Below are 12,992 nucleotides of genomic sequence, written 5' to 3'. Positions count from 1 at the left end.
ATGTTAAAATCGAACGACAAATTGTACGTGTGTAGCAATATCGCAAACGATTTTACGTTCAAAAGATCGATTGGACGATTTTCTTGACGATCGATCGAAACGACAAATTGTCCTGTGTATGGGCACCTTTAAGACTTTGATATTGAATATTTTTGTTTGTGTGCTTGCTACTATTAGACCGCACTAGAGCGACAACAGTTTTGAGACAGTCATTAGCTGTCACGAGTAAAACCCTCGTCCTATAGGCTATAACCTTTCCCCGGACTCAAAGTATCTTCATACCAAATTTCATCAAAATCAGTTAAGCGGGTTCTGTCCTAAGGCTGTCGTGTATCTAATGAGGGCTCGCTTTATTAATAATTTTACTACTTTCTTCTATAAAATAAAACGAAATTGCTTGATAATAGTTATTACTTACAAAATATCACTAATACCAGCATGATATTTCTATATAATTCTTTGGTGTACCTACTCATAAATAATATTTTCGCAAACAAAATCTCATACCTTTTTATGACTTGGTATTAGCATTCTGTTTCATTTTCTCACGAAGTAGCTGCTTTAGTTTAATTCGTCTGAGATGTTCTTTTCTATTTATCATCACAACCCTTTTGAATTTGGAGTTCATATTTGTTATTCTAGAAACTTCGACTGTTGTGGCCAATTTCATGGAACTAGTTGCTTGACTAGAATTTTCGGAAGGTTCCTGGATGGAACCAGAATTTATATCAATATCATTGATAGGTTTATCGGCAGTTTTATCAGCAATATGAATGCCAAATTTCGTTGAGTTCTCCAAATCTTTGAAATCATTAACATTGTCTTTGGACATTCGATTGTAGATTTTCAAGAACTGCCAGAACTCTATATCGCCTCCTCTTATGTTGTTTTTGTAGAACTCCATCAGTTTGGGATCGCATTTATGTTTGTTCACTATCGGCTTTGGTTTTTCGTATCTTTTAGTGTCAATATTCTTTTCAGATATCTTTTCAGGTTGTTTCGTTGGTTCTGGAGGCTTCTGGCCTTTCATTTTGTGTTTCCACACTTTGGGTTTGAACGGCTTTTTATTTGGATCGTGGTGTCGGTAGTGCAGTTTTAAGGCGGATAGCGTTTGGCAGATCTTTTCGCATCCTTTGCACGGATACATAAACTTCTTGCCGTCATTCTTAGCGAGTGTTGCCATCTTTTTCAACCCTTCAAAGTAATCACCCTTGATCGTTTTCAAATCTGGTATCACTATGTTATCTGCCTTTATGTTGATATTGAATTTTTCTACGACCCACTCCCCTTGCTTTTTAACTAGTTTAGTTTTCTTGACGGCTTTATTATTCTCTTCTCTCCTTCGTCTGTCTAGTTTCATGTACGCCATTTTGTTTAAATTTTTAACGCTTGGAATGATATCTATTTTATCGATAGCCTCGCTATCGACATTGTAGAAATATCTGGAACCGGTTTCGTCTTCTTTTACGCTCGGCCGATATGTATTTTTAAGGTCCATGTTATGCATCAACTTAAGGTGCCTTGGCAGAGATCCGTTGGTCACAAAATCGCAAAGTGGACATTTCTTTAGCACTACATCGTTGCACAAATTATAATGTTCCTTGCAATGTTCAAGTAATTGATCTTTACTATCGAAAAGCTGAAATAAATAAGCACTATTTTAAATGAAGTACTATAATTTATAAGAGAATGTAAATACGGCATCGACGTAGATGTGTCCAATAATTAATCATTAGAATATCCATCCACCATTAGGTGAATTGATTTACAGGCAGATGCCGTACCTACGTTGTTTTGGTGATCTTTATCAAATAATTTTTATTGTCCTAATATCCAACGACCAAATAACGCAGATCTGTACTTTATTAGATAGTAGTTTCATATTATTTACTAGTGTTAATAGTGTATGACTTACCATGAAACATTCGTAGCACTGATGAGAGTTCAATATAGGCGGCATCGATTGTTCAGATTGATTTGCTTCACTATTTTGATCTACAGACTCTTCTTCCCCTTCGTTATGTTCAATATCTTCGGTAGTTTCATCATCAGAGTTTTCTATATCTGCGTAACTTTTATTTAAAACTAGTCGTCTAGTTCTGATTCCATCAGTTTCATTATCTGAAGATTTTTCTATAACTGTTGGTTCTTTTGTTTCACAATTTATTTTTACTGCCTCAACACTACCTGTTTTCTTAGCACTACTTTTAGAGACTTTGTTACTCTTTAATTTTATTCCATCAGTTTCATTCTCTGAAGATTTTTCCCCAACTGTCGGTTCTTTTCTTTCACAGTTTATTTTTACTGCCTCAACACTACCTGTTTTCTTAGCACTACTTTTAGCAACTTTGTTACTTTTTAATTTACGTTTTTTCTTAGAAGCTTTACTTTTATTTTTTTTCGCAACCTTTTTTACTTTTTTAGTTTCTTTTTTAAAGTGTATTTTACCATCTTCTTTTTGATGTTGTTGATCTTTTTCATCAACTTGGATCGTGTCAGTTGCGGACTCAGTTTTCTCTATAGCATTATTTGCCTTCTGATACACAGTAGGCCTATGATTATTTTCAACAGTTGAAGAGGCATTTGATATTTGATTACCTATTTCTTTATATTCTGCCTCTTGTGACTTAGGTTCGAAAGTTCTGACAGGCGCTTCCAATATAACATTAGAGTCATTTTTAATACTTGATGAGGTATTTGATATTTGACTACTTATATATTTATTAGACTCTTGTGGTATAGTTTCTGAACTTCTGACAGATCTTTCGTATGTATTACGAGTAGGATCTATTGTGACTCTTTCCAGAGTTTTCTTTTTAATTCCTGCAATAGTGACTTAAAGTTAAGAAAATATTCAAAAACAAGCACTGGTAAATAAATTAACGTTAATTTTATGTGGCAAAAAATCACCACCTGTAATTTACTCGGCGGTGTTACTTTTTTCCAAGGATTTTGTATTATATATTTATTATTATATAATATTTTATAAAAAAAAAATTAACACTACACAAAGTATCTACAAAAAGAGAAACACGACATAATAGGTTAATAGGAGATTAGGTTTTATCTACTTTTTATTTTGATACTTGAAATAATTTATATGGCAAAACGTTTGCCGGCTCAGTTAGTTTTTATTATAATAATATTATAAACATTTACATACCATAAAAAACTGCAAACTGGGATTTTGTTAGCATCTCTTTCATTTGTTTCTGAGCCTCCTCCTCGAGCAAGGCATCACATAATAATGGAGAATCGTAATCATGTTTAACTGTAACAACATTTCAAAATATTAACGCTAAGCTATAAGCATCTTTTGACAATAGGGAATATTACGCAAAAAGGGCGCTACTAGCACATACAGTAAATAACCCGACATGTTGCACACTTCATATTGACAGAAACGTTGTCAAACGTCGAACAAAACATTTTGTTTACTCTGTGTGCTGGTGCTGCCTCTAGCGTGAAAACAATGCGGTAATATATTGTTACGTGCTAGAGTTCGAAGAATTTGGAGAGAAAGACCTCTCTTGAAGACTTTATTCACTAGCACTAAGTCCACCACTAATGGCCGATTTACACGGGTGACTAAAGCCGCACGATTTCCGCCGCACGGCGAAAATCGACCGTGTAAATGGCAATGCGACTACGCCGCATGCGGCTAAAGTCGCAAGCCCCAAAGTCGTGCGGCCAATGGCCGTATGCGGCTGGTGACTAAAATCGACCGTGCAAACGCTCAGTCGCAAGCGATCGCTTGCTGCGAATACTACTGTTGACTGGTGACTTGCCGGGTGACTAAAATCGACCCGTTAGTCACCCGTGTAAATGGGGTGGCGATTCGACATGGACAGGCGATTCGACTGGTAACTTGCCGGGTGACTAAAATCGACCCGTTAGTCACTTATGTAAATTGACCATAAGCACTAAGTTCAAACACTAATCGCTAGGTCCAATCACTAAGCACTATCACTGTCCTAGGTCGTAGCCAAGCCGTAGGTTTCTCTGGTTCACTCACTGATCACTTGTTTTCACTTCGAAGTCGCCTTCAAGATGGCTCAGACTAAACTGAATTTCTGGCCCGTCTACCTGCGGCTATTCATATGGACGAGACGAGTTCCAAAAAGTTCCTTACCCGATTTGCGTAAACAAGTGTGGAATGTTTCTACAAAGTTCGAGCATGTTCTAATCGTACAGCTAACGTCATCTAGTATCGAGTAGGAGATTTATGTTGTCTGTGTTCCCTCGATAAGTTTCGCTGGTTTGACGCTAGATGGCACACTACTTATCCGTATCCGTAACAATATCATATAACATGTTTCATGACATGACATTTCGGCCCAACCGCAGAATGATACTTAGATAAAAATGACAGGAGGGCGTGATTGTAAAAACAGAGGTCTATCAATAGACACCTTATAAGATGATGGTGCGTTAAGAGATCTTTGTAGAACTTTAAGTGAAAATAATCACCATCATCATCGTCCTCATCATCAGGTTTCAGCAGGTCTCTGAACAGCGTCTCCAGATTGTCGGATGTGGCAATCACGGCATTCATCATCAGCTCCTTCATCTTGGCTGCCTGGTCTGCGTCTGTTCCTACAAATTTAATTTTAGAGAATAATAAAAATAGATTTCGTGATTTGGTCTTATTATATCACATATATTATCAGCTATATGCGACATAATCCGACCAAATAGGGGTTAGAGGTTATATCTGTTACGATCAAAGACCGAAATCACTCAATGCGCGAAAAAATGGCTCAGAACGCGTTGTGGTCACAGTGAAACAGTAACTCTAATGAAAACGGCCACGACGCGTTCTGGCAATCACAAAAAGACCATAACGCGAAATTCGTGTCGTGGCTGATATATGCTATTCGTTTTTTTTGATTTGTTCTTGATTGATTAATCGTCCATAGGTATGGAAGATTATGTTTGAATTACCACGCGTACTACAAAATATTTTTTTTTTACTAAATCACTGCATAACGTGTTTATCATTATTATTTATAAAATATCCATAATTCCATATTATCCGTACTAATATTATTACTGTATGTCTGGCTGTTTCACTGTGACCACAACGCGTTGTGAGCTAATTTTTCGCTTACTGAGCGATTTCGGTCTTTGAGCGTAACATATCCAACTAACACAAATAACACGTGTAAACTAAATATTTTTGTAAGCGCGTGAAAGAGATGTCAATGGACTAATCACTCTCTATCCTGCGACTGGACTATAGTTATTTTAGAACTAATAAATTTTAACTTACCGCGCGTTATTTCATTTCTATAATTTTCTAAGGTTTCTAGCGACGTATCTTGTTCTATTGGCTCTTCTTTTATTTTCACTTCCCTCTCCGGTTTTGTTGGCTTTTTCGGCTTTTTCCTATAAATAAAATAAATTATGAATAATTTATTAATTTTAAAGTGAAAATATACTCTGAAACATAGGTTCCCAAAATCCAAAAAAAAAAAGCAAAACAACAGTTAAAGTCGAGACTTTAACTGTTGTTTTGCTTAAAAACTAAGTTAAAAACTACATCAAAATCCTTTGCTTAGTTTTTCAGATCAAGGCATTTATAGCAAATATTTGCTATATTATGTACTGTATGATCCATCGAGATTTTGATGTAGTTTTTAAAACATAGAGTGATCCAAGAGAAAGGTTTATTTATATATGTGACATACAATATACATACTGCATAATACAGTTATTTATAACGTATTGGCAGGTCAGCTTGATAATAATAATTAGTAGTTAGTACTTACGGCTTCACGACTCTCGTCTTAGTCTTGTATTTGATGAAGTGCGTGTTCCAATAGTGAGACTTGAGTATGGTTTTCTTCTTGTATACTTTGTTACATATTTTACACGTAAGATCCTGAAAAAATAGTGTTAATAATATGATAATATTTATTTATTGATAATTTATGTACACAAAACTGTTTACAGTGAAAGTCTTAAAACTAGAAACATATTTGATGGATCCAAGATCCGAGACATTATTATACGAAGAGGAAAAGTTTGTTGGTTTATATGTTTTTATGTATTGAATAGGTTAAAAAACTACTGAACTAATTTTAAAAAATGTTTCACCCATGGAAAGCTACACCGTTTGTGATGGACATAGGCTATGTTTTATTCTAAAAAGTATTAGAGATCCTTCCGAAAATTGCAAAAATGTAACCTAAAGTAGCAAAATTTGGACATAAAATTACATTATTTCGCTTGTGCTGCGAAAAGTATTAACGATACATAGAATTAATGTTTTATAGTGTATACTTTTCCTAATTTCATTGTCAGCGAAACAAAGTTCGCGGGGTCAGCTAGTATATAAATAAAAATTAGCTTCAATTTTGTTAGTCTCGCTGAAACTCGAGAAGAGTTTAACCGATTTGGCTATCTTTAGTCTTCAAATATTCATTGAGGTATTATGTACTTATCTAATGTTTTATGAATAAAGAATAAATAATAAACAATATAGTTACCGTGTCATGTCCAGCTTTGATATGCGTGATGAGTCCGGGCTTGTTGTGTGCACAGAACCCGCACTCGTCGCAGTAGAAGCGCGCTCGTACGAGGTGTTTCGTCACTATGTGCTTACTCAGGTAGTTCTTGCTGTAGAAACTGAAAGAGATATGGCGACGTTATTTTCAACCTTTCTTTTTTGTTTTTTTTTTAATTCTATACAAAACGTATGGAATTTGAAGATTAAGTGAGCTGACTTTTTTATGCTGGTTGATTTTTATTATAAAGAGGTTTTTTTTGAGGTTGAGGTAGGTTCAGTTAGAATCACGAGAGGAAGCACTAAACTTGTCTTCTGCACCATGATGCTGCGTGCCATCTTATAGTTTCGACTAGTAAAGTCTAATCCCCTACTAGCAAAAGAGGGCGCTAGTTTCTTTATAGTTGTCTAGACGTAAAATACTGAATACATACATAAGCATGGCAACTATTTTGTACGGAACATTTTTAGTTCAACTTTAATTTCTATTCCTTTTTGGCGTTTTTTCATAGTTTACGTTGCTTTTTATCAACCAATATTTTTAGCTTTTCTTCACCATTCACTGCTACAAGGATCATATATTTTATCATCCTCGTAGCGGTGTACCTGGCGCCGCAGTGGTCGCAGGTGGCGGCGCGGGCGCGCGGGCGGTGCGTGGTCTCGTGGGCGCGGCGTCGCTCGGGCCGCGTGAACCGCCGCCCGCACACGCCGCACGGGTACTGCCGGTCCGGGTAGTGGATGATGCTGTGCTTCGTTAAGGCCTCCTGGAATGTTAAAAATTATTAGTAAGGGAGACAGACAATATTGCTTATAATTAGCTAAGTTTTTTTTATCAACTTGGCATTAAGCAAAGGGTGTGTGCAAAGAAAGTGCTGCCAACTGGTGTCGCACATCCGAAACTTCTTCCATGTTTTTTTTTTAATGTATGAAATAAGGGGGCAAACGAGCAAACGGGTCACCTGATAGAAAGCAACTTCCGTCGCCCATGGACACTCGCAACATCAGAAGAGCTGCAGGTGCGTTGCCGGCCTTTTAAGAGGGAATAGGTGTAAGATGAGGGTAAAGAAGGGAATAGGGGAGGATAGGAAGGGAATAGGGTATGGGACTGGGCCTCCGGTAAACTCACTCACTCGGGGAAACACAGCGCAAGCGCTGTTCAGGCCGGTTTTCTGTGAGCCCGTGGTATTTCTCCGGTCGAGCCGGCCCATTCGTGCCGAAGCATGGCTCTACCACGTAAGAATGCCAAGTTTCGCATAGCTACTAATGTAAGCATATTTAAGTAAGCTTCAGCTTTACCTTATCCTTATACCGTTTGTCGCAGCCCTGAAACCCACAGATGAATGGTCGGAGTGTGATGTGTGAGCGGAGGTGTTGCTTCAGGTTGTACCGATTGCTGATGTAGAGGCCGCATATATCGCATTTCGTCTCGTATGCCTTCTCGTGGACTACTTTCTGGAAGATTTTATGGTAATCTATATATATAGACATAGTGATCTATCAACGCACAGCCCAAACCACTGGACGGATCGGGCTGAAATTTGGCATGCAGGTAGATGTTATAACGTAGGCATTCGCTAAGAATTTTGATAAATTCCAACCCCAAGGGGTTCAAATAGGGAATTGAAGTTTGTATATAATAATACTTCTTAACGCGAGCGAAGCCGCGGGCAAAAGCTCGTGTAAAGTATCCATATACTTTACACGAGCTTTTGCCCGCGGCTTCGCGTGGTAAAGTTAAATGCAGATTTTGGATATTTACATTTATATCTCCAAACTAGATCGTCAAAGTTATAGTCCGTGCAATCCACGAAGACGCGCCCCACCACTTTTTGGGTAAGCATCTTTCTCTTTGACCGTGACGCTTTTTCTTAATTGGTCTATTTATTGTAGTGTGCGCGTGCACTCATAGGCAATTAGTGTGTACCGATAACACTCAAACATTGGCAAAAGCTTGCACACAATGATATTCTACTTATACAGATATGTTACGTCCATACTATTTTCCGGCTTAAATCTCTTCCGAACAATTTTCAAATTCAAAATTGCAAACATTGAGAAAGACAGATAAGTGAAACAAAAGATACGAAAAACTATTTACATATAAGAGACAGTTCTATTTTTAAATGTCGAATCGTATCGCTGTCTCTTCCTTCGCCTGAGCTATGACGAAAATTCGATTTTTTCCAGATTGTTCGAAAAATTATTTGAAAATGTAAATAATCGAGGTATTTATTGCAATCAAGACATATGGTAAGAGATTCCATGTGTTTTGTTTACTTTCGAGTCATAATTGGTACATTTTCGAAACATACACGACGTCATTTTCTAAGACAAGACGCGGCACGTTCGTGACTGCGCTCGATGCAGACTAAATAACAGACGGCCCAATTGGGCCGTATCTGAATCTTCACAATGCGCGCGGTAGTAACATATCTGCTTTGAGTTTTTCATTATTGCTTGCACACATATACTATAAACGATTAGGAGGAATAGTGGGGCGCGTCTTCGTGGATTGCACGGACTATAGATGCAAACGAGTTTTAGGATAACAGGTCGAGAACAGAACAATTCAGCATCGTAAAGAATTAAAAGTCAAATAGCTAGTTAGATATTAATAAAGTTAATTTCATATAAATATAATACAAAGAAAGGAAGAGAGAGATATATATAATATCGACAGTATATATTAAGTCTATGTATAATATAGATACTTACAATGTGTGAGGTTAAATCCGATGTGGATTTAAACTTTTTCCCGCAAGTCTCACATGGTTTGGTCCTCAAATCCACATTCAAATGCACCTCAGACACATGGGCTCGGAGATCCGTTTTCTGTTTGAAACTGACATAATGACGTATTTAGAAGTTGGTAGAATATATTTTTAAACCAATATTTTTTAATACATCACACTAAGGGACTTATCAGACAGAGAGCGGTCACGCGTTCAAGCATTCTGTGTTCATATTCTACGTTCGAGCGGTCAGTCCCACAGGAATAATTCTGACGCGGTCAGAACTACCTCTGTGTGAGTATCTCTATATAACGTAATACAATACAAAGAACGCAAAACAGACCACTTGAACGCTTGACCGCGTGACCACTCTCCTTATATTATAAAAAAAATATATAATATAAGGACCCTTATATTATAAAAGCGACTAATATTACAAAGGCAAACGTTTATGCACGTGTTTGTGACTTCTTCAAGCAAAAGCATGATAGTTTTTTTGATGACGTTACAGCAATGACAAATGTAACATCTTGTTATAGCATAAACTTTTAAGATGAGAAATGAAATAAATTGCAGCAGCTTACTTCCTCAAGCATTTTTCGCATTGATATATTTTTTGGACGCCAGTATGTCTCTCGTGATGCTTTCTTAATGTCGACTTGTCGTTACACGCGTACTCACAGTACGAACACTTGTATGGTCTTTCAGCTGAAAAAATTTTTTGAAATGAAAATAGTCTCACATACACATGTGTCACTTATGGAACTAATACTTCCACCTTGTAAAGTGACACTTTCTAGACAGTTGCATACAGGATTGTGACACTCAAACTATCACGATAATGTCAAGGAAGTGTCACATTCTTGCATAATGTATATAACATAGTAATTGAGTGCAAAAAGTTACTTTGATGACAATAATGTTAGTAAGATTTATATTGGTCATACGGCATTTTGCCACATGAACAAATTTCATTTCAATTCAACTCATACAGGAATGTAATATTAAAATATAATTGACATACCTTTATGAATATTTTTATGGGTTGATAAAACAAAATAGGAATTAAAGCCTTTTCCACAGATATCACATTTGTGTGGCCTAGAATCTGCAAAAAGTTAATTAAAGTAAAATTAAGACTATATATTATATGTTTTAACTTCAGTCATTTAGGCTGCGTTTCCACTGAAGCGGAGCGGAGCGTAGCTTAGCGGTGCCGAATTGACCAATCACCATGCTCGAAATCTTTGCTCCGCTTCGCTGTCATTCTGCTGGAATAGCACGATTGGTCAATTCAGGCACCGCTGAGCTCCGCTTCAGTGGAAACGCCGCCTTATACTAAATTCAGACCACAACATATTTTTTTCCCATACTAAGCCAATATCACAACATACTTTTTCAGAGATCGGACTTCCCTAATTACCAGAAACCGCTAAATTATCCTGCAAGGATATAATATGTATTACACTGCCTTGTACAGGTGTAACAAAACTAAGTGATAATACTTTAGGGTGTGTGTTCCTTGTAGAGAGTTAACTGAGAAATTAGCAGCACTGAAAGACCAAATTTTTTTTTTATGTTAGTATGGTCAAGCGCCCTAGGGCTAGCGTCACAAGTTATCCCATCCAAAAGTGTTTTTTTTTTATCTTTCAGCGCTGCTACTTTCACAGTGAACTCTGTTTGAGGAACACATACACACCCTAAGGTATTATCACTTAGTTTTGTTACACCCTGTACAAGACACATCTAATAAAATTGGGACTATACCACACTATAGTCCTTGAATACAGTGTGGTGTAATGCCAGCTTAAGCTGAATATAAGCAGAATCTCATCTACATTTTATTATTTCTTCTTCATTGTTCACAATGTCTATTAAGTATTAATTAAAATAGTTGGTATGTCGGACAGTAATATGAATCTAAACTGTGGTTGAAATTTCACTCACTTGTATGGACTGGGAGATGAGCATTTAATTGTGATATGTAATGAAATTTCCTATCGCAGTAACTACACTCATAGGCATCAGCAACCATATGCCTGAGCTTAATGTGTCTGTTTAAATATTTCACTGTCTTTCCCGCATATGAACACAAATGACATGCATATGGGTTATCCGAAGAATGTGTCTGAACATGCTGACGCAGGCCTGCTAACTCTGAAAAGGTCTGAAAAAAGTATCATTTATAATGATTAATTGTGTAATTAGCTTTGCAATTTTACTTCTGAGAACTACTTTAGTGTAACATTGGATGTACTTAAATAAAGTTTAAACAAAATCAAAAACAAACACTTTCAAAGTTTTAGTGATAATTTTTTTTTTTAATTTAGAACTTTACACATAATAATAAAATACTTTAAGTACCTTTTTACATATTTTACACTTGTGTGGTGATGAGCTGCTCATCATGGAGATTAAATACACGTATTTTCAATCACATTTAGAATACTGAAAAAAATGTTACGGTATCGTTTGTTATTTACATTAAAATGAATTAGGTATTTGAGGGTAATCAAAATAAAATTCATTAACATTCGCAAGTTGCGACTTACCTACCAATAATTATAACAAATCATTAGTATTCTCACTCATTTTACAAAAAGTTTTCTCTACAGTTAAAATAACATGGCCAAAGATTGTAGTTATTTTATTTTTATTTGTTTATACATTTTATTTGAAATCCGAAATCCAAAAATTTTTGAAATCTTAAATCTAATGACATTGACAATTATCATTTTGACATTTGCTGCATCTGACGTAATGTTTTTTTAAAAGGTTATAGGAATAGTTTACACAGATCCAATAATCTTGGCGCTAGTCCTACAGAAGCCAGTACTGGCCTGGCCCTTTTTGTTTAGACAAAGCCATTCACGGATTTTTCTTCGGGTGTCCACACGTTTGCAGTTTAAAATAATAGTATTTTAAAAAGATAAAACCGACTTCAAATTATTATGTTAAGTAATTAAAATTTAAATTCCTTGTCTCAAAAACTACTGAACCGATTTTGATGAAACTTGCCTAAGTTGAACAATACATAGAACAACAAAAAATAATCACTTAAATCGGACTTGTAGTTCCGGAGATATGTGTGCACAAACATAAAAACATACATACATATACTTTTGACATTTGGCTCGTTTGTTCAGAAGCTGATATAGATTAACATATACAAAAACTGTGTGTTCTGGAAATATTACATATATACGCGTCGAATTGATAACCTCCTTTTTTTGAAGTCGGTTAAAAAATGAGTTCACGGCAAAGCCTATTGAAAAAGAAATGTTTGAACATCTGCGAACTACTAACAGAAGAGTCGATTGATATATTAGAAAAAAAGAAAACGAAAAGATTTTTTTTAATATTCATTTCGGCACGAAATTGTTCTAGTGCTGAAGTGCGCATTTGTTTATTTTGGTATGAATCACAACGCTTATCCCACAAGCATCTGAGCTTCATATAAAGTTGTATAAATTTAAGTATCCTCTTCGTTAAATTTTCTCGACATTTTGTCCTAGAAATTCCAAAACATGCATACAGTACAGACGTTCGCTAGTGACTGGTCAGATGCGTCTACAACTCTACACAATATGTCCGCAACGCTGCTGGCACGGGGGTTGAGAGGTATGCGGGCGGAGGTCACTGGCTAGAAAAATAGACGGGCGCTCTATTCTTGCCACTACTAGCAGCCAGCGTTGGCCTGGCTTGAAAAACTGTTCACACGCAGCAATATACCAAGCCACTACTGGCTGCCT

General features: G+C 36.3%; 1 protein-coding gene across 2 annotated transcripts; it reads right to left on the bottom strand.

Annotated features, from left to right (window-relative positions):
- Positions 1-373: 373 nt before the first annotated feature.
- LOC121736435 lies at positions 374-11,890 on the bottom strand. Of its 2 annotated transcripts, none has more exons than XM_042127626.1 (15): positions 11,797-11,890; positions 11,605-11,688; positions 11,188-11,407; positions 10,265-10,348; positions 9,825-9,948; positions 9,224-9,350; positions 7,805-7,960; positions 7,115-7,272; positions 6,492-6,630; positions 5,772-5,884; positions 5,273-5,388; positions 4,471-4,596; positions 3,164-3,271; positions 1,916-2,823; positions 374-1,639 (listed from the first exon to the last, which is right to left on the bottom strand). In XM_042127626.1, exons 2-15 carry the CDS (start codon positions 11,647-11,649, stop codon positions 512-514), a joined length of 3,552 nt encoding a protein of 1,183 aa, XP_041983560.1. In that variant the 5' UTR covers positions 11,650-11,688; positions 11,797-11,890; the 3' UTR covers positions 374-511. The 2 variants fall into 2 exon arrangements, with proteins under 2 accessions (XP_041983560.1, XP_041983561.1); XM_042127627.1 differs by having other exon boundaries at positions 4,471-4,590.
- Between the last annotated feature and the right edge of the window lie 1,102 nt (positions 11,891-12,992).

The sequence above is a fragment of the Aricia agestis genome, chromosome 19, assembly GCF_905147365.1.
Source record: "Aricia agestis chromosome 19, ilAriAges1.1, whole genome shotgun sequence".
In the NCBI taxonomy this organism is placed as follows: domain Eukaryota; kingdom Metazoa; phylum Arthropoda; class Insecta; order Lepidoptera; family Lycaenidae; genus Aricia; species Aricia agestis.
The sequence above is the reverse complement of the archived record's forward strand: the minus strand, read 5'-3'. Positions and strand labels throughout refer to the sequence as shown.